The following is a 22,806-nucleotide window of genomic DNA, read 5'->3' on the forward strand; positions in this document are numbered from 1 at the left end:
ATGACAGTACATTACAATCTATCATATATCATCACAGTATCACAATACCATCCAATTCATTACTGAAGCTATCAAAGTTACAATACAATTTATGATGCCTCCCAATATGATATCTAATGTTGTGATACTATCTCTGATACATCAATGCATCTATACCAGTGGTCACCAACATGGTGCCCGCGGGCACCAGGTAGCCCGTGAAGACCACTTGAGTAGCCCGCCAGTGCCTGGACATTGTGATTTGCTAGTAGAAATTATGATTTAAAAATGCAAACATTGGCAGTACTGTGAGACATTTCGAAACACGATCAAAGTCTGACAATTTAAATCATCAAGTATTAAAAATAACACATCCTCATATTATTGAAGGTATTTTGGACAAATATGTCATTTCAGACGTGTATCAATTTGGTAGCCCTTCACACAATCGGTACACATGAAGTTGCTCTCACCCTCAAAAATGTTGGTGACACCTGATCTATACTATCGCGAAACGAAGCGTCATTACAAAATTGCAGTCCCGTACGTCAATGGAGCTATGATATCACGAAAACAACTTCGATCCATTACGTCAGGGGTGTCAAACTCATTTTTGTCGCGGGCCACTTTGGAGTTACGTCTTCCCTTGGAGGGCCATTATGACACTGAAACCACAAAAATGTTTAATCGTCTTATTGCATGATTACTTGCACATACACACTCACACACACACACACACACACATGCACTCACGCACACAAAAAAAGGATTACTAGTTTTGAAATCAGTCAAGTCAACTATAATAGTTCAATTATTGTTCAAATGAGTGTAAACTGGGGAAAAATATTAGTGTAAAATTGCAACGTTATTCATGACACATGACAATTTGACATCTTGATACAGATTTTAGGAAGGATCATGCAAGTTGACACTCATAATTTGCTTTCACCGGCCACATAAAATGACCTGGCGTGCCGGATTTGGCCCCCGGGCCTTGAGTTTGACACCTGTGCATTATGTTATATCACATTATTACGATACCATCTACAATATTGTACCCCCACAAAAAATTATGAATTGTCCTCTCATATATTTTTTCTGATGTAGTGCTCTGCAATCATCTCCCTTCTCACGGTAGATTGACAGTTGTCACGGACCGTTGCCTTGGCAACACCAAGCCCAGCCCGCCCCATGATTTATTTAAAAACTCAGGCAGAAGCTGAACATGAGAGCAGCTGCGTTTTGTCTGGCGTTGTTCGAAAATAAATCAGCTTTTTTGGGGGGGGGGGGGGGGCAGGGGGGGTTGTTTTTGTTCCACTCTTTTAGCGTTTCACTGCAATCAAACATTTTTAAAAATTTCAACGCACCCAGTGCTGCTCGAAACAACTTATGGAAAAACTAATAATGATAATAAACCCAAGCTTAGTGAAAAGTCAGGAATTTTTACAGAGGAGCGACAACTGTTTTAACTGCCAATTGGATGTTTCATTTCAGTTCAGCCATGACGGTGATGATGATGATGCAACCAGCTGGGGTGGGTGCAGGTCACACACCGCGGAGGGGGGGGGGGGGACAGTTGGGCAACATGGGGACATTGCCCGCAGCAAAACTCACTTGTATTCTTTGGCATTCGACTCAGCATGACTTAGATTTGTTCTTGATTTTACTGTTTGGGGCTTTCTACCGCCTTTATTACCGATTTGTCTTACTGTTTATTGTGCATGTTAAATTGCTCCATGCTTTGTATGCAGCAATGGCTGTTTGAAAGTGCTCTATAAATACTGTTGACTTGACTTGTTGACTTGACTTGTAGCTTGATGAAGCTTCCCTAGTCACCCCCACCATCTGTGAGTGACAGGCATGTGTACCCGCTGTTTACTGTACTTGCGCATGTTTTGCACGAGTGTTTGGCTTCAGTCTTACTTTGTCAGCTACTGAGTGCGCGACAGAGGAAGAAAAAAAAACTTGAAATGGGTTACAAGTCATGATAATCAGTCCGAATTTGATTTTTTTTTCTTGCTGTGGGCAAAGTTAGCAAAGGCCTAATTGTTGGCTGGCTGAAAAAAAAAAAAAGATCCCGAGCAAGTATTTAGTTGTTGTGTGTGTTAAGGGAATTTGTTCAGAATTTTACATGACATTTTTCTCACAGCGCACCACCAATTTTTTTTTATTCTTATTTTTTAAATGTGAAGACAAAGTGATTTTTCTGTTGTATGATCGGAAAGAGTGGCTACTCAGTTTCCTCCTGCTCTCGTGTAGAAGGGCATTCGCTTATTTTGCATATGCGTTGCTGGCATGGAAAAATGAAGCTTGTTATTATTATTTCTTATAACGCAATGATTACACCTCAAACGAAATGGGTCAACTGGTGCAATATCCCGACTTTAAGGCGCTGCGTCGGCAGACTATTTAGAAAGTGATAATCATCGCCATCTTTGTGAAACCAATCGGAGGCAGTCATTAATATGTTAGACGTCTTAGATCCTTATCGTCGGTAGACTGTGTGCATATTGATTGATTGGAAAGTTACAGATATATGGTGTGTGTGTGTGTGTATAATATATAGTGCTCTATTAAGATGGGAGCCGCAGATAAATTGGGCGACGGATGTAAACCCTGATGGCCTTAATAAAAATGCAGTCAGCTTTATTAACCCGATCGGCTTTTCTCATGGAGCCAGAGATAAAGCCACCATTTGCATTTGATGTCAAATTTGATAAAAGCGTACAGATCAACAAACAACAACAGTGACCAGTTAGCATGCGCCGGCAGATCAAGAAGGTCTCCGTTTGTCAAGTTTGGTTTTTAGCTCATCGTGTTTTGCTCAGTGTCGGCCTGTGTCATGCCGAGGTTTTACTCTGATGTGTCGGCTCGGTTTCGGCGTGTGTCTTCAAAAAGTCTCAATGCAAATTTCGCCATTGCCCTTCTCCTTTTGTCACTTTTTTTTTGTCCCCGTCTCCTGTAAGCTGCCATCACAGGCCAGCTGCCAACATGGCGACAAGGTCTTGCTGTAATTGCTGTCTGGATTGACAGGCCGGGGCAGTGGGGGTTGTCGGTGGGCGAGCAAAGGAGGTGCTGTGGTTTTGCGTAGGTATTGGAAGGCGCACGGTGTGAAACGATACGTGACATGAATAATTGCGCTGGGTCGACATAATTGAATGCGAAAGGGGCCTCGATTGAAGCCTGATTTTGCCGCTAAATGCCTTTTCCAATCTGCTATCCGCTCATCTTAATTTCATTGGTGTGTAATTTGTGGCAGCACAGTTAACGATGGCCTCCTGCACTTGTGGACTTCAACGTTGCAGAAGCGGCAAACAACTGTGTACAGTGGATAGAAAAAGTCTGCACACCCCCTGGACAAATGCGATCACCGGAATGAGGCGAAAATGACTTATTTCAAAACTTTAACGCTTTCAGCCTCTCTTGTCATCAGGATGGGTTGGCATTTTGGCGAAAGGGTTAATGTGACCTGTAACCTGTTTAGAACCCCCCCCCCCTTTTTTTTTATTCCACTGTACCGCCAAAATTGTCCAGCTTCTTCTTCCGCGCTCATGATCTCGCGGCCTCTTCAGATCGGAGCGACATTGCGATGCAGATTCTCAGGGCAGCGCCGGCGTTTGCTCTTTAATCTGGCGCGGCGAAGAACATCTGAAGGAACACAGCGAACGGGAGCTCTCCGGAGTGTGCCGCGTTCCTTTTCGCGCACGTTCTCTGCATTCATTGTGCGCTCTTTTGTACAGGAAGTTTTCCATCCTTCTCCTTGCAGATCCCTTTATCTTTTCCTTGGACTCATTTTCCAAACGGCCCGCGCTCCCCCCTCCCCCCCCCCCCCTCTCAACTCGCATCTAAATTATAACCCCGGAGTATAATTATTCCCTCTAATAGATAACCTCCGATCCATCTTGAGTGGCCGCTAATGGATGGCAGTCACGCAGCAGCCTGCTTCTCTTGAGGCCTCCACACGTTCGCGGCTTCTTCAACGAGTGTCTCGCCGCAGTGGCGGGCGTCGTCTATGTGAGTAGGTGCGTCGCTTGCGTGCGTCAACTCGACGAGATTTGCATCGCATCAGAAGAGAAAGCTCCCAATGTGCCGTTGGGAAAATGAAGCCCAAAACTGGAATGAATGAAATATGACTTGGAGAATATTCATTCGTGACAATTGATTACATTTTTTTTTTTTTTTTTTGCAAATACACCTTATGTAGTTGATCATAAGGTGTTTTTTTTTAAAATACAGGGTGGCACGGTGGAAACTGGTTCGCACGTCCGTCTCACAGTACAGAGGTTGTGGGTTTGAATCCAGACCCTTCCTGTGTGGCTCATCACCCCCCCCCCCCACCCCCCACCGTCTGCACCACCCCATGCATGCCTCCGCCTTAAGTGCATCACGTAGCCTTCATGGCTTGAGGTAATTTCATATAGACGTGACGCAAATCACTCAGAATTTGTGTCACCCATGCTTGGATACTATTCAATGTCTTTATAGCAAATATGCAAATTAATGCGATGTTACACATTATACAGGGTTAGGAGTGTGTCTAATTATTGGGACAGCTTGCGCGCGTGTTTGTCGAATGTGCCACATGAACAACTATGTTGTACACTTTGATCCGCGCTGCAAGTGCCGGTTACGTTGAAAGGTTTAGAAGTCGCCCCGGGGGGGACGCAAACCGTGCATTAATTACATTTTAACAGCATTAACCTGTCACTGGGGGAAGCGTAGGACACACACATGTTGGATTTTTATTGATTCAACTTGAGAGCCGTCTTACATTCCGTCTGCAGAACGACATTTAGATGAGCGTTGAACAATTGGGTAGCCTCGGGCGAGCTATTTTTAGGGATTTTTTGTTTGTTTTTTTTAAACGCTATACTAGCAACAGGGTTATGTATGAAACGTTCCCCTCAGTTATAGTAGATTTGTACCCCCCAAAATATTAGAACTGTTCTTGTCATTAGAATAGTTTGATTTTTTTTTTCCCTTTTTGTGCAGAATCGTACAAAATCCAAGAGACAACAGCATCCACTGATTCCAAGAAGAATCGGTATCGCCGGGAAGCCCTCCGAGTGTGACGTTTTGCAGCGTGACAGCCATCAAACGCACCATGAAGCTGCCTGGCTTGTCAACTCTTATAAACACACCTCATTCCACCTGCCCCGTAAGGTACGTCTCCTTGATCATGCGGTATCCCATTTTTAAAAAAATCACACGTTACTTTTTCCATAAGCGCCATCGTGGACCTCCTGGAGCAAATATCAACTATGCACCCGCCCGCGCGCACACACGTTGTGGTCTTGTGATGGCCGAAACAGATTTGCCATGAAATTAAAGGAGAGCATACGCACTCCTAGAGGAAGAAACCCGGCTAACCTTTGACCTTCCCTGCATTGCCGTGGGTTCTGCAAATCTGCCGTTTGCTGTGAAGTGAACAGCAACATTATCGCTGTGAGTGAGTGAGAGAGGTCCACGCAGGTATTTTAATATGGCAGAGATGAAAAGGGCAACTTGAGGGCGACTCCAAGCCTCGGCTCAATATGTTCCCCTTCATTTACACCAGGGAAGCTTTTCCCTATCAGTTGTTATAAAGTCCTCCAAGGGCCAAGTTAAATCTTCATTATTATGTATTACGAGCATTTGCCGATTGAATGGCCTCTGAGATGGGAATTGATTTGTTTCTTCGCCCCTATTCTCAGGGCAATGTATCTATCCATATTCATGATTATTCCTCCTCCTGGTTAGAATTGACATTAAATTTGTTGAAAATTTGACTTGATTGCAACCCGGTCAATTGAAAATCAACCCGAGGAGCCAGTTTCTCTTGGCAACATCAAACGTGGTCGGTGTGTGTCGATCATGACCAAAAAATAACGTTTTAAAAACACATACCTGAAAAGACTGTGTGGCATGTCAATCTTACAAAGCCATGGTCGGTAAGACACAGGAAGTTGTGAATCCAAAAATCAGCTTAGTAGTACCTCTTGGAATGTTTTAAAAACTCAGCATCTGAAGCCTAGTTGGCAACATGAAATTTGGTGGTCCATGTCTATTATGATCAGAGCCAACAAAAAAGTCTCATGAGCCTATACAAAAAATCGGTTCGTGTTAATCCCAAAATATGCGTAGCCAGTGTCATTGAGCAACGTGAAATTAGGTGGGCATATTGATTATGAGTAGTCCCACAAAAAAGTCCCAAGACCACATACCTGGAAAGAAACAGAAAGTCTCACCTTTTGGTTTGAAGTGGCCGTTCTCTGGTAATTTCCGCCATTTCTAAGGGTTCTTCATAGAAACTACTTTTTTTTTCTTCTTTAATTGAGCACGAGAAACCAGGTTCACAAAATTCAAAATACATACTCTATCCTGTCCCATACTACACCTTTTTTTACTTGCATGGATGCTGAGAACAACAGCTAAGTTTGATGACTCGCCATCACCACAAAACTCCCATAATGCAAGTCTTGTCAATGAATAAAGTGACTGAAGAGGTGAATCAACACAGCTCCACTTCATCCATATTCAAATTTGTGAGTGTGTGTGTGTGTGTGTTTGCTCGGGAGGAATAAGTCAGCGCTCATCAGCTTGGCGTGAGTTCATACTGTACGTCCAGATTACACACTCTTAAATATGCACTGAGTTATTAAATATTGATTTCATGTGCTTTCCTAGTGGGGAACCGGAAAAGAGTGTGCTGGGTGAACATTGCCAATTCATGTGATAATGAAGTGAGTGGAGATTCAGCATTCGCTGCAGAGTACTAAAACGGAATAATCATGCGTCATGAGTCATGTTTTTTTTTCTGAAAACATAAACATTTAAATGATTCTAATCTTAATACTCCATCTCTCCTCCTTTAACTACATTTACCTCACCCAAGAGCAAAAAATGCAAAGGAAAGAGGCTACGTTGAAGCCTTTTTTTCAAAATTGATTCCAATCATTCTTTCCCCCCAAACAACCCTATAATGACGATATGAAAGCCCAAAATGGTAAAGTAATTTCACTTTGTGCTCTCTTATTTATTTATTTTTATTTTTATTTTTTGGGGAGGGGGGTGAAATTGATTTTCTCTTTTTGAAATTGGTGTTGAAAGTTAACCATGCACCCTCACCAGCATCTAAAATGGTACAGTCTTTTCTCCATTGTTAGCTAGAAGGCTAATAGCAAATGTTTCTCCCCTGCTTCAGAATCCGACATGGTACAGTCCTTTCACATTGTCTCCTCTGTGAACCAGGAAGTAGGTTGTTAGCCAACAAACAATTGAGATACTCGACGCCATGATTATTTTGGGGAGGAATTTCATTTGTCCTTGAGTCAAAATGGAAGTGTCCACCTCAGGATTCCAAATGGTGCGATCTTTTTCCCTTGTAGTTCTCTGTGAGACATGAAGTAGTCTGCTAGCTAACAAACTAATCAAATTACACAACCCCATTATACAGTATATACACTGTATGTGTGTGGGTGTATGTATCCATTTACACATAAATAAATGTATACATTTATGTGACATGTCAACCAAGGTGGAGAACTGTACCATCCTTTTTGTTGTCTTCCACCCCCCATTGTCATTTCTACTCCTGTTGGTTCATCCCACATCATTGTTCGTGTATGAGTAAGATCACAGCATGTGTGTGTACTGTGGAATGATGTCTTTATTTACAGCACTCAATGGACCCCATAGTTGTGTTTTGCAGATTGCCGCGTGGGTAGTGTCGCTATCCCACATGGACGTTTGCCAACAAACCGAATATACAACGCTTTGTACAAAAACAAAAACAAAAAATCCAAACATCCTCCGCATGTTATATTCCAACGATTTTGCACGTTTGCATGCACGGTAAGACTGGAGTGTTTATGTGTATGACACAAGTTAGTCCACAAAGTGCAAAAGAAAAAAAACAACACAACGCCGGCACAAAGACGTCCACAAAAACGTGTCCCGATCCGTGCCGCTGTCCTTTTTCCAGAAAGAAAATACTGTTGTCCATGTTTTCTTCTGTTATATTTATTTTATTTGTCTCTCAACAGCTGAGGATCTTGATGAAGGCCCTGCGGAACTCCACGTTGAAGGTGGTGTATATGATGGGGTTGAGGGCGCTGTTGACGTAGCCCAGCCAGGTGAAGGCGCTGTAGAGGCCAGGTGGGACCGTGCATGTCCTGCAGTGCGTGTTCAAGATGTGCGTGACAAAGAAGGGAAGCCAGCAAATGAGGAACACCCCTGAAAAGGTCAGCGGAAAAAGGAAATGTCATATTTTTCACACAGTCGTCAAAATTGGGCTGATTATTTTTGGACTATGATTATGACGTAAAAGTTGGAATTTTACAGGAACAAAGGGAGGGAGAAAGGGAAGGGGGTGGAGAGAGAGAAATTCAGAGAAAAAATGTATGATCATAAAACTAAGTTCATATTTTTCTTGTGATCTAAAAGAAAAAAAGTTGTCTACATTGTTGACAACATATTAACGTCTCCTCACCGAGCACGATGGCCAGCATCTGGGTGGCTTTCTTCTCGCGGGCGTGCATGCTTCTGAATCGGGGATTGTTGGTGTTGAGCGGCCTGAGCATGGTGTGCGTTCGTCCGTTGGAAAGATCCTTCACCTCGCAGCTGGCGCCCACCGACGGCGCCGCTCGCCGGTCGTTTTCCGCTGCCTTTGCCACACTGTTCCCGGACCCCGGCGCCACCTCCTCGCGCTCCGCGTCCAACTCTGTGCGGCCGCAGGAGGCGTGGCTTATGCTGCAGTAGTTCTGCGAGTCCACCCTGGGCAGCGCCGAGTTCTCCACGGGTCCTGTTTTGGGCCGTTTGCGCCACAGACATCCTGACAGCAGGTCGGACTTGGACGGGCCTGATGGCTCCACGCACTGCTGCCAGGATCAAAACAACATCGTAAACGTGTGGAAGTCACATCTGAGAAAATTACATAAAGAGACTATGAAGAAAATTACAGCGTAAATCCGACATTTAATAACACTCACCACTTTGATCCTTATAGGTGACAGGTCGTGGTTCGTCTTGGCCGCGTCGTCCCGTAGACACGTCTCCTGTCGGATCAGAAAGGCAAGTTAATTCTTAAATCCTCCGGATGATAATCTGTCGCCATCTCTCCCTTGTATTAATTATCGCATCGATGAGTTGAGGACTCAGATAAAAATTGTGTTCACGTCATCAAACAACAAACATTTTAGGTCATAGCTGTGGCTAAGAGTGTGAATAGCTTTAAAAGGTGGGGCCTTAGCTAGTGAGTGACATACGCGTCAACCAATGAGATTAAGTCTCGGAATGAAATGAATCCATGTGGAGTTTTCAAAATAGCCGGTAATGAACACAACCTTCACTGGAATGATGGCTGTAACTGGGACACATTGTCTAATTTGAATGTCGATTAAAAATATAGAAAGATGTTATATTTAAGACATGGTAAATATGATTGACTTTTTTTTAAAGGCATGTAAATTACTTTTTCCCCCACTGAGGCCAAATAACTGCTTTCCTGTTACAGTATAACAATATCATATTGCAGTACTGCGTGTCGCTGTCCATCAGCGTGATTACACATTTAGTTTTGCGTCGCCGAAGGTCACATTGCGTGCGTGTGTGCGTGTGTGTACGCACACGAGGGTGTGTCTCTGTGAGTCTATTGGCTATGAAAGGAAATGTGCAATTTCATGTTGAACTTGATGCCTAATGCAATTATTATTTATGTGGCACAACGCTCAGTACCACGGACAGGACAATTACACCCCCATGTCAACCTTAATAACAATTCTTCTTTTTCATTATTTAGTCAATTTAACGTCTTTAGTTTCCATCCAGTAAAACCTCCAAATTAATACAAACAAGCATAAGAGAAAATTACTCAATTGATCAACTTTTATTGGGGAGAAGAAAAACCCTACATTACCAATATTGACATAAATGTGCCATTGCTAAAAATCACATGACCAAACCCATTACACGGGTGAGCTGTGACATTTACAATGTAAACCTGAGGGCACTATCAGTCGACAACATGGGGCAGTTCAGAATAAACTGTCATCCCCTGAAAGTAGAGGAAAACCGTAATGAATTAAAAAAAGACCTAATGACCTGAATGTTTTAATCTTTCACGTACCACAAGGGGGAGCCCATGTTGCACTATTGCTACCTGTACCACACTTTGATAATTACTGAGCTCCGGAAAAGTGGACTTCTAAGGTTCCATCACACCTCAAATGTATCCGTTTCCTAAAAAGGTTGCACGCCATTTAAATCGAGTCCAGAAGGAAATACAGTATTACGAAACCGCTCTGACCACAGAGGGCGGCGTGGAGCCGGGCTGCACTTTGCCGCTGGCTTGGCTGAAGGTGATCCTCTTCCTCCTCATGCGAAGGAAGACATAGATGCGGATGTAGACCAGCAACGTGACCATGAAGGGCAGGTAGAACGACACCACTGACGAGTACACCACAAAGTCAGGGTTGGAGATGGAGCACACCATGGGGTCGTCTGGAGAAACAAAACGCACTTTAGAACTACTCAGAACTAGTGTGGGCAGACTCCATTTTCGCCATTTTCAAGGGAAAGCGATTTAAAAGGCTTTCACGGACTAGCTGATGTGTCAAGTCGACCACTTAGTAACGACAATTTGAAGTTTAACTCTTTGGATGAGATCTTCGTGTATCAATACAATGCAGACGCTTGTGAATATGGCAGATCTTTGAAAATATGATCATCCAAGCACCTTGTGATTGATGACAATTTTCATCACGTTATAGCTACTGTAAAGAGTGTCACAAAAGAGTGGTAAAAATGATGGAGATTAAATTTAGATATAGAAGCAATGACGTAGAGTACGTGCATACCCAAGTACACACACTACAAAATACTACTACTACTACTATAAAAGAGTAGTAATGCAAATAGTTTGTAAAGTTTGTCAGATGTAAAAGTATTATGCCGGTCATTTTTTGTCAATACATTTTGCTATTAAAAACATTTTCATTGATGTTGGTCGTAAGTTATAGAAGAAAAAAAAAACCTGTTCAGATGTTTGAGGCGTCACGAAAGCAAAAATGACTAAGCATTAAAGTCACTGTTGGCATAAAATTGATCTTTTCATAAAAAGCTTATCTTCTGCATTTTTTGGTCCAAACAAGATGAGTTGGCTGAAACCAACCCATATTCTACCGCTAATTACTAAAAAGTGAAATAAGGTAGAAACTAACTTCTCTTTATGATGAAAGAAGAGAGTTGAGTCTTTAATTTTGTAGCTTGGTGATGATATATTCACCCAATATTCTGTGAGCCTTGAAAGATCAGTCAGAACGTTCGACATTGGCTGGCACTAAAAAGTACCGCTTTTTAAAAAAATTGTTGAAAGACATTGAAAGAGTCGAGGCCAGTCAAGTGTTTTGTAATTAAGGACGATTTCAGTCAAAATCACATTCAAAAACTTTCACTGGCTCACAAATAGTCGAAATTGAATAAACTTCACCAACTATCAACGTGACGCAGTTATTGCAAAACATTCTCTCCTCCTGTTACTTTCTTTAAATGTTGTACTTGAATGCATAGCGACCCTCCACTTGCGCTACATGAATTGGTGTTAAGGTTATAAAAGTTCCACATGTCGCTGATACCATGAAGAAATCTGAATTTGTGATTGATTTGTGAACGAGCGAGTCGGTGGGGGGAGTTGACAACCGAAGAAACATATATGATGTAACCGATTAATCATGGTCAACCATTTCTCAATTCATTTTGACGTTTAACTAAGAAAAAAAACCAAAACGGAATCAGCCCACTCTTGTTCTCAGTAACTCAATTTAGCCTGGGCTTGGCTTCCTCGATCTTCCCTGCTTGATATTCCGGCCGCGTACGCAACTGTACCCTCCGGCTCCCAGCTTATTACTGTGGGTGTGATCGTCTTTGACGTCATGCTAGCAACGTACTGATCGCACGTTTTCATTTGCCAGCTCTCCGGTTAAATAAGTGTGCCACGTACTTTATGTGCCAAAATCATTGGACATGATTGTCTCCTCCATGGATCAATAAGACACAGGGAGGAAGAGGAGGAAGAGGATGGCCGCAATGATAAAGCGACAACTACCTGAGCTCTGTCGAACGCCATCAAAGAGTAATAACAGGTTACACAAGAGATATGACTGCACGTATACGTGCGGAATACGTGAAAGCATATCCAGTCAGAAGTGCAAAATGTTCCGAAAGGAGGCAGTTTACGATTTTTTTTATGAATAAATCCAAATGGTCACATTCGGTAAATATATAAATTGTGATGGTTGTTGGTCCCAGTGCGTTGCATTTACTTTCATCTGAGATTTTTTTTCATTGACTGGTTAAAAATGATTTATTGCACAACGTTGCACCTTTTTCCTGCCTGATATCTGGCTACAAAGGCTGACGGATGAGATAATTGGAAGCGTTTGTTTGGAGATGACGATAAATGCTCATGATGGCGCAGGACGCCACACCCGGCGTGAACCCTGACGTGAACCGCCGCCATGTTCCCGCTTATTGTTTGGCACTGATTGAGGAATGAGGCGAAATGCAGTACGTCCACGTATCTTTGTATCGTGTGCACTGGCCAGCGATCTCCATCGCGTTGTGCGGCTACGCGCGTTTGTTGTTATCGCGACGCTGCTCAGGGGAAGTTCACTGACAAATGAGAATGCGGTTTCGTCCGCCAGCCTGTTTGGCTTTGGACAAAAGAGATAAAGGCAATAATCAAATGGGTTACTGAAGACCGCAATGCTAAATAATTTATCAGATGCATCCTTGTAATCATTACATCGTAGCGCTTGCCCCCCCACACACACACAAAAAAAATTATATATACTGTGTGTATATATACACACACACAGAGCACTAGTGGCTTCCCTGTGTGGAGTTTGCATGTTCTCCCTGGGCCTGCGTGGGTTTTCTACGGGTACTCCGGTTTCTTCCCACATTCCAAAAATATGCATGGCAGGCTGATTGAACGCTCTAAATTGTCCCTAGGTGTGAGTGTGAGCGCGGATGGTTGTTCGTCTCTGTGTGCCCTGCGATTGGCTGGGAACCGGTTCAGGGTGTCCCCAGCCTACTGCCCGAAGATGGCTGGGGTAGGCTCGAGCACCCCCCGCGACCCTTGTGAGGATCAAGCAGTTCAGAAAATGGATGGATGAGGCTTAAATTATATTATGATATTGGGGGACCATTGTTGGGGAAACTAATCGCAATTGTCATTTTATAAGACTGAAGTCCAAATATTACAAAAGGAGAAGTTGTGCTTTCACCCTCCACAAAAAAAAGCCAGAGAAAAAAAAATCGATACATTTACGATCTGCAACATTTTATATGTCAGTCCATCCATTTTCTAATCCGCTTATCCTCAGAAGGGTCGCAGGACGTGCTGTAGCGTATCCCAGCTGTCTTCGGGCAGTAGGCGGGGGACACCCTGAACTTGTCGCCAGCCAATCGCAGGGCACACAGAGACAACCATTCACGCTCCCAATCACACCTTGGGACAATTTCGAGCGTTCCATTAACCTACCACGCATAATTTTGGAATGCGGGAGGAAAGCTGAATACCTGGAGAAAACCCACACAGGCACGGGGAGAACATGCAAACGCCACCCGGGAAGGCCGTAGCCGGAATCGAACCCTGCACCTCTGTACTGTGAGGCGACCTGCTAACCTGTCGTCCGCCGTCCCGCCTCATTTTATCTAAAGTCAAAATTTAACAATGAAAGCACCGCCATGTGCTCATGAATGTCAACCGAGTGCAGAGCAATGGAAGACTCTGGAAATGCGAAAAAGCTGCCGCCGTGTTGCTGTTGTGCTTTGAGGAGGAGGAGGAGGAAGTGCTGCTGACCTGTGGTGTTGAAACCAAACAGCAAGGGGCAGGACACGGCAAAGGCCAGGACCCACACGGTGGCGATCATTACGAACACTCTCTTGCGAGAGCGGTGCGTCGTGTTATACAACACGGGCATCACCACCGCCGTGTACCTGCGCGTGCACACAGACAAATGCACAAGTTTGAGGAGGGAGACGTTCGCAAGCTGCTAGGACAAAAGCCGTAAATTGACGAGTAAAAACAATGCTGGTTTTTGAGCAGAAAATCGTCATTTTTTACGTCGAAACATTTTTTTTGTAACCAGAAAAGTAATACTTTTACAGGGGAAAAGTAATTAATTCATGAGGTTAAAAGTTAATTTGACAAAAAAGGCATCAAGTTTAAAAGAAAATGTCGGTATTACCAGAAAAAAAAAAATTTGACAAGAAAATGTGGCCTGCAATTTTTTTGAAAAGTCTGTTATTTTACAAAACAAAAACCTACATATTTTGACAGGAAAAGATTGTCATTCTACACACTAAATGTGTAATATTGCAAGAAAAAATAATTTTGAATGAAAAACTAGGTACGAGGTAGCTCCTTCAGCCAGAGACTGTTACTCCCGCGCTGTAAGAAGGAGAGATATCGATGCTCATTCCTACCGACTGCTGTCAGGCTGCTGAATAAAAATAACAACAATAATAATAATAATTAAATGATGTGAAAAACAATTGTAAATAGCACTGCGATTAATCCATTTTGTATTTATATTGCACTTAATTGAACGGTGTTTGTTTTTTCTTCTTTCTTCTTTCTACCCACATTCTTGCTGCTGGAGGCTGTAAATTTCCCCAGTGTGGGACTAATAAAGGATATCTTATCTTATCTTATCTTAAAAGAATAACAAATTCATAGAACTAATCACAAAATGTTTAATTCTAATCACTGGCAAGTTTTGATTTGACCAAATAAGGCATATTTTTAAAAAGACAATTTGACCAATAACATAATTTTACATGAAGTCGGAAATGTACATGAAAAAGTTGTCGACAACACAATGTTGTCATTTTACAAAAAAAAAAAATATATATATATCTTTAAGAAAAAAACGGATTTTACAATCAACATAATTTTCCCAGAAAAAAAATATTCAAAAAGGGTCTTAACACTTCAAACTTTGCTGTCAGTTACACATCTTTGCGATATTTACTCATAGTATGACCATTTGAAATACATATTTATTTGCATGACGATATTTTTTCATGACTTTTATTTTTTTTCACCTAATTATGATATAGCACACCCTGGAGGGGCCGCCGAAATAATCCCTCTATTCGAACGAAAATAATTCACCACCCCCCTCCAAAAAAAACAACCCACCGCTGTGAGAAATACGAAGACCGACCGCGGCGAAGCAAACAATTTGCGGCGTTGATCAATCTCCCTTTTGGATTTGGAAGCTTCAAGGAACGTACTCGACAGGAAGTGCACGTAATGAGCTTGTGAAGGTCGCTGCGGAAGAGGCGGCAATTAACGGTCGATCCGGTGCCAACGTGGACAACGGCGCGTTACGTCGTCGGGGCCAGCTCGCTGCCATGATTGTTTATCTTCATCGGACTAATTACTCGCACTCCTCTCTGGGGCCGAACGCTGGGCGAAACACAATCACTCACACACCAGAACTCACCCAGCGGTCCTTTTATTATTATTTTTTTAATAGGTGTGTCGTCTGGTAGAATAAAAGCAGCCGGTCCACTCATAGTGAGTCCATGGAGAATCGATCAAAAGACTGCTCGCAGTTCTTCAGAAGGGAAATGTGGCTCGCTGAATATAAATTTGACTCATATAAAAACTTGACAGTGTTCACCTTTGAGTCATCAAGGTGACTTACGCAAGCACAACACGGATCGAAATCAGGGGTGGGGAACCTTTTTTTTTTTTGCCCACAACTCCCTACGGGCCATAAAAAAAATTATTTTACGAGACAAAAAAAAGTCCTCATGGTATTACTCATGTACCTGTTGTGCTTTTAGTTTTACCAGTGATTTAGCAAGCTACGGGGGGGATAAATTCAAAAGGTCATTATGAAACGAGAAAAAAAAGTCACGTCAATGAATCCCACACCTCAACCTAGCAACAAACGTACCATGTCTTCCCCATTTCCACTTGGCGACATGACAAACGCACACGCGCGCGCGCACCTGCGAATCTGAGCACACCTGGAAATGCGGAATTATGTTTGACATTTCCTCAAGTGCTGCTATGGCGACTGCTAATGATCGCTGACGCTTGTAGCGCACGCTCACGCACCTGTCGATGCTGATGGCGCACAGGTTGAGGATGCTGGCGGTGCACATCATCACATCCAGCGTGACGAAGACGTTACAGTAGAGGCGGCTGAAAAGCCAGGCACCGCCCACCACCTGCGGCCCGCACACACACACACACACACACACACACACACACGCCAAAGGTTAAGACGCGCATTTGTCACGCGCATTTGTCACCGTCATGTATCCACGTAACGCGCTGAGGAGGCCAAGCTAATGTTAATTTACGTGTTACATAGTAAACGGAGACAATTCGATTCCCTGAGAAGCGCCCCTGGTGGCTAAGGATGGGAACACCAGAAGGAGCGGCACATGTCCTTTAAATTGCAGCAAAAAAAGTGGCAAAACTGTGAAATTCTTGGCTTTCTATTTGATTGTGTCATTTGAAATCAGTTTTGTAAAATAATTTCATAAAAATACACTTTTTTTGCAAAATACTAGTTATTGCAACCAAATTGACAAAGTTTGCAACATCGACTGCCTTTGTAAACTACCGGTCGCTCCTCTCTGTTTCCAGTCTTGGCGTTTGCGTAAGCCGTGCACCTCAGTGGGGACGTTGCAATGCAATTCCTTTCTAAACTCATTTCTAAAAATCATGAGAAGACTTGCTGGTGCTTCAGTTGCCCGTCCCCTGCATCCATCCAAAACACACACATACACACACACGCACACGCAACCACAGACGCACACGGATTGAAACATTGAGCATTGTAGGCGCAGTGTGGGAAAACCACGGCCCCCAACACACACGCATCGCATTCCTCATGTCGAGCCCTCGCTGCGTAAAACGACTCGACGGGAGCGCTGATTGTTGGGACGAAAGGGGGGGGAGGGGATTGGACACCATCAATTAGAGAGGGGAAGCCAGCGGGAAGCACGATTGCCTGGGCTCGGACATTTTGTACCGATAGTGTTGTGGAGGCGGGCAATTATGGATGAATAAAATGAGAAAATGAGCCGAACTAAAATTCACTTGGGATGGGCTATACTAGTGATGTCGCGGTTAGCGCGGCTGCCTCAGTTCTGAGGTTGCGGGTTCAAATCTGGGCTGCATGGGGGGGGGGGGGGTTGACCGTGTTCTCCTCGTCGCTAGGTACTTTGCGCATTGAAAATAGACGCACGATAGGTTGAAATAAGACATTTCAAAGCAAACCTACTTCCATGAGCATTTCTTGAATGCATCCAGCCCTGAAGCCATTTAGTGATTTTATATTCTGATCTTATGATCTGGTAAGAACTCGAGCTTCTGCATTTCAAGTGAGCTGCAGGCGTTTGATGCTCTTCTGAGGGAGTCCAATCATAGACCATAAGAGTAATCAAATCGACTGGAGATGGTCGATGGTTTAAAAAAAAAAAGGAGAGCGAGAGAGAGAAATCAGAATTGAAGAGACACTTCATATTGGTGTGTGTGTGTGTGTGTGGGGGTGGGGGAGGGTGGGGGGTGGGGGTTATTTCCTGTGCCGCTCCGATGGTTTTGTGCAAAGTGAACACTCGTAGATCAACTGTGCCATCCATGCTGACATGTTATGATGACCATCCAATATCAGGTTAATCCAGTTCTACAAATACCTCTTGCGGGACCCATTCGCCGTCCGGACCCCTCCCCCGAGTGGAAAATTTAACGTCTTAATGACTCATCCCTCCTCTTTGAATTTGAAATGTGAGTGGGGGTGCACTCCTATCCAAAATGGGGCACCTACATAAAGTCCGGCATCTATTTTTTGGCGTGGTCTGTTAATTTGTCTCTCTGTGCCTGCCGCCCAGTCGTCTGAACTCTGGGCGAAGGCGAAGCATTCTGCTGACAGAGTGCAAACTTTAACGGTGGCCGGGCGGCTGCTTATTTGACATATTTTAGGACCGTCTCAATTTTAGATCTTGAGTGGGCAAACGTCTCCCTGGGGCGTGTTGGTGGGGTTGGGTCATATCGATTCCCGTCTGTAGAGTTGTATAAACTTGTCTGTACTGTAGCCTTAAATGATCTTTGTAAAGTAACTGGAATAATAAATTAATTGGTTTAATTTTTAAGCAGTCATGTGTCCACTATAGTGGACACCAGAACCCCCAATACAGATGAAATTGAACTGTGGACGGCTACCAGTTAGCCCAGGGGTCGGAAACCTCTGGCATGCGAGCCAGGTGTGGCTCTTTTGATGATTGCATGTGGCTCGCAGATAAAACAAAATATTCTCGCTTGTTTAATCCATCTATCGATTTTTCACTGCTCATGTCCTGTTCAGGGCTGCAATATATACATATGTATACATATATATACTGTATATAAATACACATATGTACAGTATATGTAAAGGTTCCTGACCCCGTAGTTAGTCCACCATACTCATAACCATCACAGATTAAAGGATAGTTGGTGCCTTTATGTCTTTGGTTTTGACCTACAGTATTTTTCGCATTATACGTCGCTCCAGATTATAAATCGCACCAGCCAAAAAAAAAAGCTGAATTATGAAGGAAAAAACATATAAGTCGCATTTTTGGTGGAAATTTATTTGATAAAATCCAACACCAAAAACATACATGTCATCTTGAAAGGCAATTTTAAATAAACATAAAACTAGAGAACAACAGGCTGAATAAGTGTACGATATGCTAACGTTACATGATGCTTAAACAACGAACTGTGAATTTGCCTGGTATGTTCACGTAACATATTAATTTAAATTTAAAATTAAGTTATTTAGATAACTATCGCACAAAGAACATGCTAACAAATTTACCAAACCATCAGCGTCACGCCAAAAATCCAATTAAATCTTCATGCTCTGTGTCACTTTTAAACAACTCCGCCAACTCCGGAGGCAGAAGATGCAGCGCTTCCTCTTCTACGTCGCTTACAGATGTTTTTCTCAGTTACCGCCAACGTGGCAAGTATCAACACACGCCGATAGCACCCTCTTGCGGTTTAATGTGAAAATAACATGCGATGTGTTAACCATTTCGCACATAAGTCGCTCCAGAGTATAAGTCGCACCTCCGGCCAAACTATGAAAAAAACTGCCACATATACTCCGGGTAGAAACGGTACTTTGCTTTTTGCTTTTTCCCTTCTTGGAAAGGCAAAGGCAATAACGACCAAGACGTCTTACCTCCAGGTAGACTGCCCAGGGCATGACGAGCGAGGCTACTAGCAGGTCGGCCACGGCCAGGCTGACCACCAGATAGTTGGTTGTGGTCTGCAGCGAGCGCTCCCTCAGCACGGCCAAGCACACCAGCACATTGCCGAACACGATGGCCAGGATGAGGAGAGAGTAGAGCATAGCGTAGTAGTTGCGCCCACCGTTGCCGTTTTCCGTCTCCGATGCCTCGCCGCTGCCGTTGCGCTCGTCCGACACGTTCCACCATGGCTGCTCTGCTTCGCTAAGCATCGCCATGTCCCGCCGACATGGGGGGGTTGACACGTTTGGCAGACCTGTACCGTCAACTGTATTTGTCAATGTTGTATTGTAAACAAACAAGACCATACTGTACCTGCTTAGGATATATGTACACTCTTAAAACTGCCGGACCAAAAAAACCCCAAAGAAACCGGAATTTTGTGAAAGAGCTAACACAGCGCTGGGTCCAAAGGGCCACAAGATGGCGCCAAAGCATTAAATTTATGTTAGCCAGTGCTATGGCCTGGCACAAAGATAAAAGAACAGATCAAATTTTCAGCCGTCATAACGGAGGATATCTTCCAGAAATAGTGAATATGTGGCACAGATGGCACACTCCACAATGTCGAGACTTGAGTGTGCCGTATGTAACCCTTTCGTGCACCCTGTAAACTGATACCATGATAAGCTGTCCGCTGTCGTAACCGCTTTCCCGAAAAGGGGTTAAAGGGGATTTGACCTTGGATTGCCCGTGATTCAAGTTGCCTGCGGCCACTGCCACAGCGGCGCAGAACTCCCGCTAATTTGTCCCCTAAATGACCAACATTGGGACTGACACGCCTCTGTGCAGGATTTATGCCATTCATGAAAATGAATGCACACACACACACTCACACACACACTTATCTTTCCTTGTGTCTCTCTCTACAATACTGAAAATGTCAAGCCTTTGATTGACAACTGTACGGCCACCTCTTGCGGTGTACAGAAAATAGATGGACCGATTATTGTGACTGGTGACTCAGCCCAAAAATAAATAAATAAAAAGATGTTGCGCCCATCAGCAGACGTCTTAAGGATTGATGCCAATACCCGTGAATTAGATGCAATTAATGAAACGGCTGACATCCACATGCGGAAAGATGGAGATAGTGAGAAAGTATTCTGGTCATGCGTGTCTGGCTAACGGCCTCCGCTGCTGTTTGCACTCTATCCATCCTCACCTTTTTGACCAAATAGGGCCTCCTGCCGTCTGGCTGCAGTGCGATGACACTCACAACCTCAATACAAATCTGGTCTCTCTCTCTCTCTCTGTCCAAGCAGCACTTGGCTGGGCTTTGTGTAATTTCACACTGGATCTTGTCACAGTGTCTTCAAAGAATCGGATGAGTGCGCGATAGATGAGTGACTTTCTGTACTTCAAGCAACCGAAGGCATGCTTTCGCTTCATGCTAACAAACAATGCAATCTTCCATAGGTGGGCTAACGAATAGCTTCTATGGGTCACTATTACACAACAGATATTCAAATGCAAATGGTGCAGCAATACAGACAATAAAACTCTCTCAGGCCAAAGCTTCTCACATGCATATATTCTTTATCCTCCACAAAAAACAACTACCGTACTATTACTGCAACTTTGTGAGCCACTCACAGTTGTAAAACGTTTCTTCATTTGTGTCTGGGGGCTGGATTATACTGCCCCCCGGTGGCCACGTCACAGACACCAGAAAGATCTGCAGATTATTGAAATCAGTGTCCCAAAGTCCAGAGGAGCCCAAAAGTCAAACTACTTCAAGATCACGTGAAAAGTTTCCACACTCAGTCATTTCCTCGTGCGGCTGGCTCCGTTGTCTTGTCACAGTCGATGCAGTTGTTTACCAGCAATTTTGAGAGCACTTCACGCTTCCCGCTGCCAACAAGCTTCTGGGAGACAATGACTTTATTTTCCAGCAGGATTTGGCACCTGTCCACAAAGCCAAAAATCCACACCTGGTGTAATCGCCACGCAAGAACAATCCATTTCTTGATTGGCGAACAAACTCGCTTAATTTGAACCCCATTGAAAATTTATGGGGAATTGTCAAGCGGAAGATGCGGGAACAGGAACCCTGACATGCATTGGGGTTGCCATATGCTGATTGCACTCTTTTTTTTCTGCTGTGCCGTGGCTCATCATTTAAATAACCTTGATCAGATTTAGTCTTCTTCTATTTATGTATTTATTTTTAAGGGTGGTAAGCTGTAGTTGTGCCACAACATTTGTCTGTCCTTTCACACGCCGTTGCACACACACTCATTTCACTTTTCCACGCCCTGCGCGAGCCTACACATTTAAACTAGCACAAAAGAGTGAAATCTTAACGCAATTTCAGACAGAGATGGGAGCGCTGTATCCAGCTTAAACATCACCCTTACCTGGAAAGAATTAATTTTAAGTGAGAAGAATTAAATCCCTTACTCCAAATAAAGACATCAAAACCCGTGTTAGAAATCAATCATAATGTCATTGAAAGACAAAACGAACCTCTTAGTGTGTCGAGAAATCATGAGATCCCATGGAGGAGAAGAAAACAGCATCCGTGCGGAGTTTAAACTTGTCTGGTCCTCGCACCCGTTTGTCTGTAGCGCAGCGACTGGGGGCTGCCCGGTGCGCTCGCTGCCATTGCGCACAGGCAAATGTGTGGATGGAGGCTCTCCCCGGCGATGTGGCGTGTACACACACACACACACACACACACACACACACACTCTCCCTCCCTTCAGATGACGGCAGCTCACACTGATTGCAAATTATTGAGCAGGCGTCAGATGTCCCAGTGGCACACAATGTTAAAAAAAAAAATCTGTCGACTAATCGACAACTAATCGATTACCAAATGAATCAACAACTACTTGAATAATCGAGTCATCATTTAGAGCCTCTGTTTCACTTAAAATTGTCATCGTCCAAGACTTTTCTGGTTTCTGTAGTCTTTCATGACAGCTTTTGTGTTTGCATTTTTGTTTTTTTCAGTAGGGGAGTGGGTGTGCCATTTGTCAAGATTTCAAAGGGTGTGCGCAACTTATTAAGTTTTCTAAAGACTGCCCCAGCTTGTCCGAAGCCACGACCGTGACGTTGACAAATTGCCCACAGTTGGTCATTTTTTACCAGCGAGCCGACAGTCCGCAGCGTGTTTTAACTCACGTTTAAGTGTCCAGATGACCTTGGCACGCGGTGAAAATCGGAGTCATCCTTCTTGCAGCGGAAAAGCAGATGAAGAGAATCCCCCACAGCAATAACAAACACTCGTTTGCAAAAAGTATTTTGTATGTCGGGCAGTCTTGACGTTGGCCAGTCAATCTCAGCACCGCATTAAGCGGCAGGGAAACAAGGATTGTGTAATTATTTTCACCACCGAATTCGACTCACTGGTAGATGTGGTGGATTTTATTTTATTATTATTATTTTTTTGTTACGGCAATCCGGAAAAGCCAGTTTGGTAGTTGTGCACGGGTCCTTTTAATGTGCAGAAAGAGCCAAACCACTTGCATGTATCTTAAAAGGACCACATTGTCAGCTGAGCTTGACAGTTTG

The 22,806-nt window shown here is 43.7% G+C and overlaps 2 protein-coding genes across 6 annotated transcripts in view; one reads left to right on the plus strand and one right to left on the minus strand.

Annotated features, from left to right (window-relative positions):
- qtrt2 (queuine tRNA-ribosyltransferase accessory subunit 2) overlaps positions 1–22,806 on the plus strand; it is a 43,581-nt gene that overhangs the window by 19,584 nt on the left and 1,191 nt on the right. For 3 of the 4 annotated variants that reach the window (XR_007960363.1, XR_007960366.1, XR_007960364.1), the window contains 2 exons: positions 4,972–5,142; positions 8,004–8,144. The gene's annotated coding sequence lies outside the window, so the exon portion shown is untranslated. Of the gene's footprint in view, positions 1–4,971; positions 5,143–8,003; positions 8,202–22,806 lie in introns of those variants that run through there. The other variant, XR_007960365.1, reaches the window with a different exon arrangement.
- Positions 7,611–22,219, minus strand: drd3 (dopamine receptor D3). 2 transcript variants are annotated; one of them, XM_052054598.1, is made up of 8 exons: positions 21,757–22,219; positions 19,221–19,543; positions 16,097–16,209; positions 13,823–13,959; positions 10,265–10,458; positions 8,949–9,014; positions 8,450–8,834; positions 7,611–8,193 (listed from the first exon to the last, which is right to left on the minus strand). In XM_052054598.1, exons 2-8 carry the CDS (start codon positions 19,503–19,505, stop codon positions 7,997–7,999), a joined length of 1,377 nt encoding a protein of 458 aa, XP_051910558.1. In that variant the 5' UTR covers positions 19,506–19,543; positions 21,757–22,219; the 3' UTR covers positions 7,611–7,996. The 2 variants fall into 2 exon arrangements, with proteins under 2 accessions (XP_051910558.1, XP_051910557.1); XM_052054597.1 differs by having other exon boundaries at positions 8,450–8,837; positions 21,757–22,218.

This window comes from Hippocampus zosterae, chromosome 20 (genome assembly GCF_025434085.1).
Source record: "Hippocampus zosterae strain Florida chromosome 20, ASM2543408v3, whole genome shotgun sequence".
NCBI lineage: Eukaryota > Metazoa > Chordata > Actinopteri > Syngnathiformes > Syngnathidae > Hippocampus > Hippocampus zosterae.

Coding starts and splice junctions, on each gene's coding strand:
- drd3 (XM_052054597.1), bottom strand. CDS start 19,505: ATGGCGATGCTTAGCGAAGCAGAGCAGCCATGGTGGAACGTGTCGGAC. Junction 10,459..13,822: donor GTTTGGTTTCAACACCACAG/GTCAGCAGCACT, acceptor TTGTTTCTCCAG/ACGACCCCATGGTGTGCTCC. Junction 8,194..8,449: donor GATGCTGGCCATCGTGCTCG/GTGAGGAGACGT, acceptor TGACCTTTTCAG/GGGTGTTCCTCATTTGCTGG.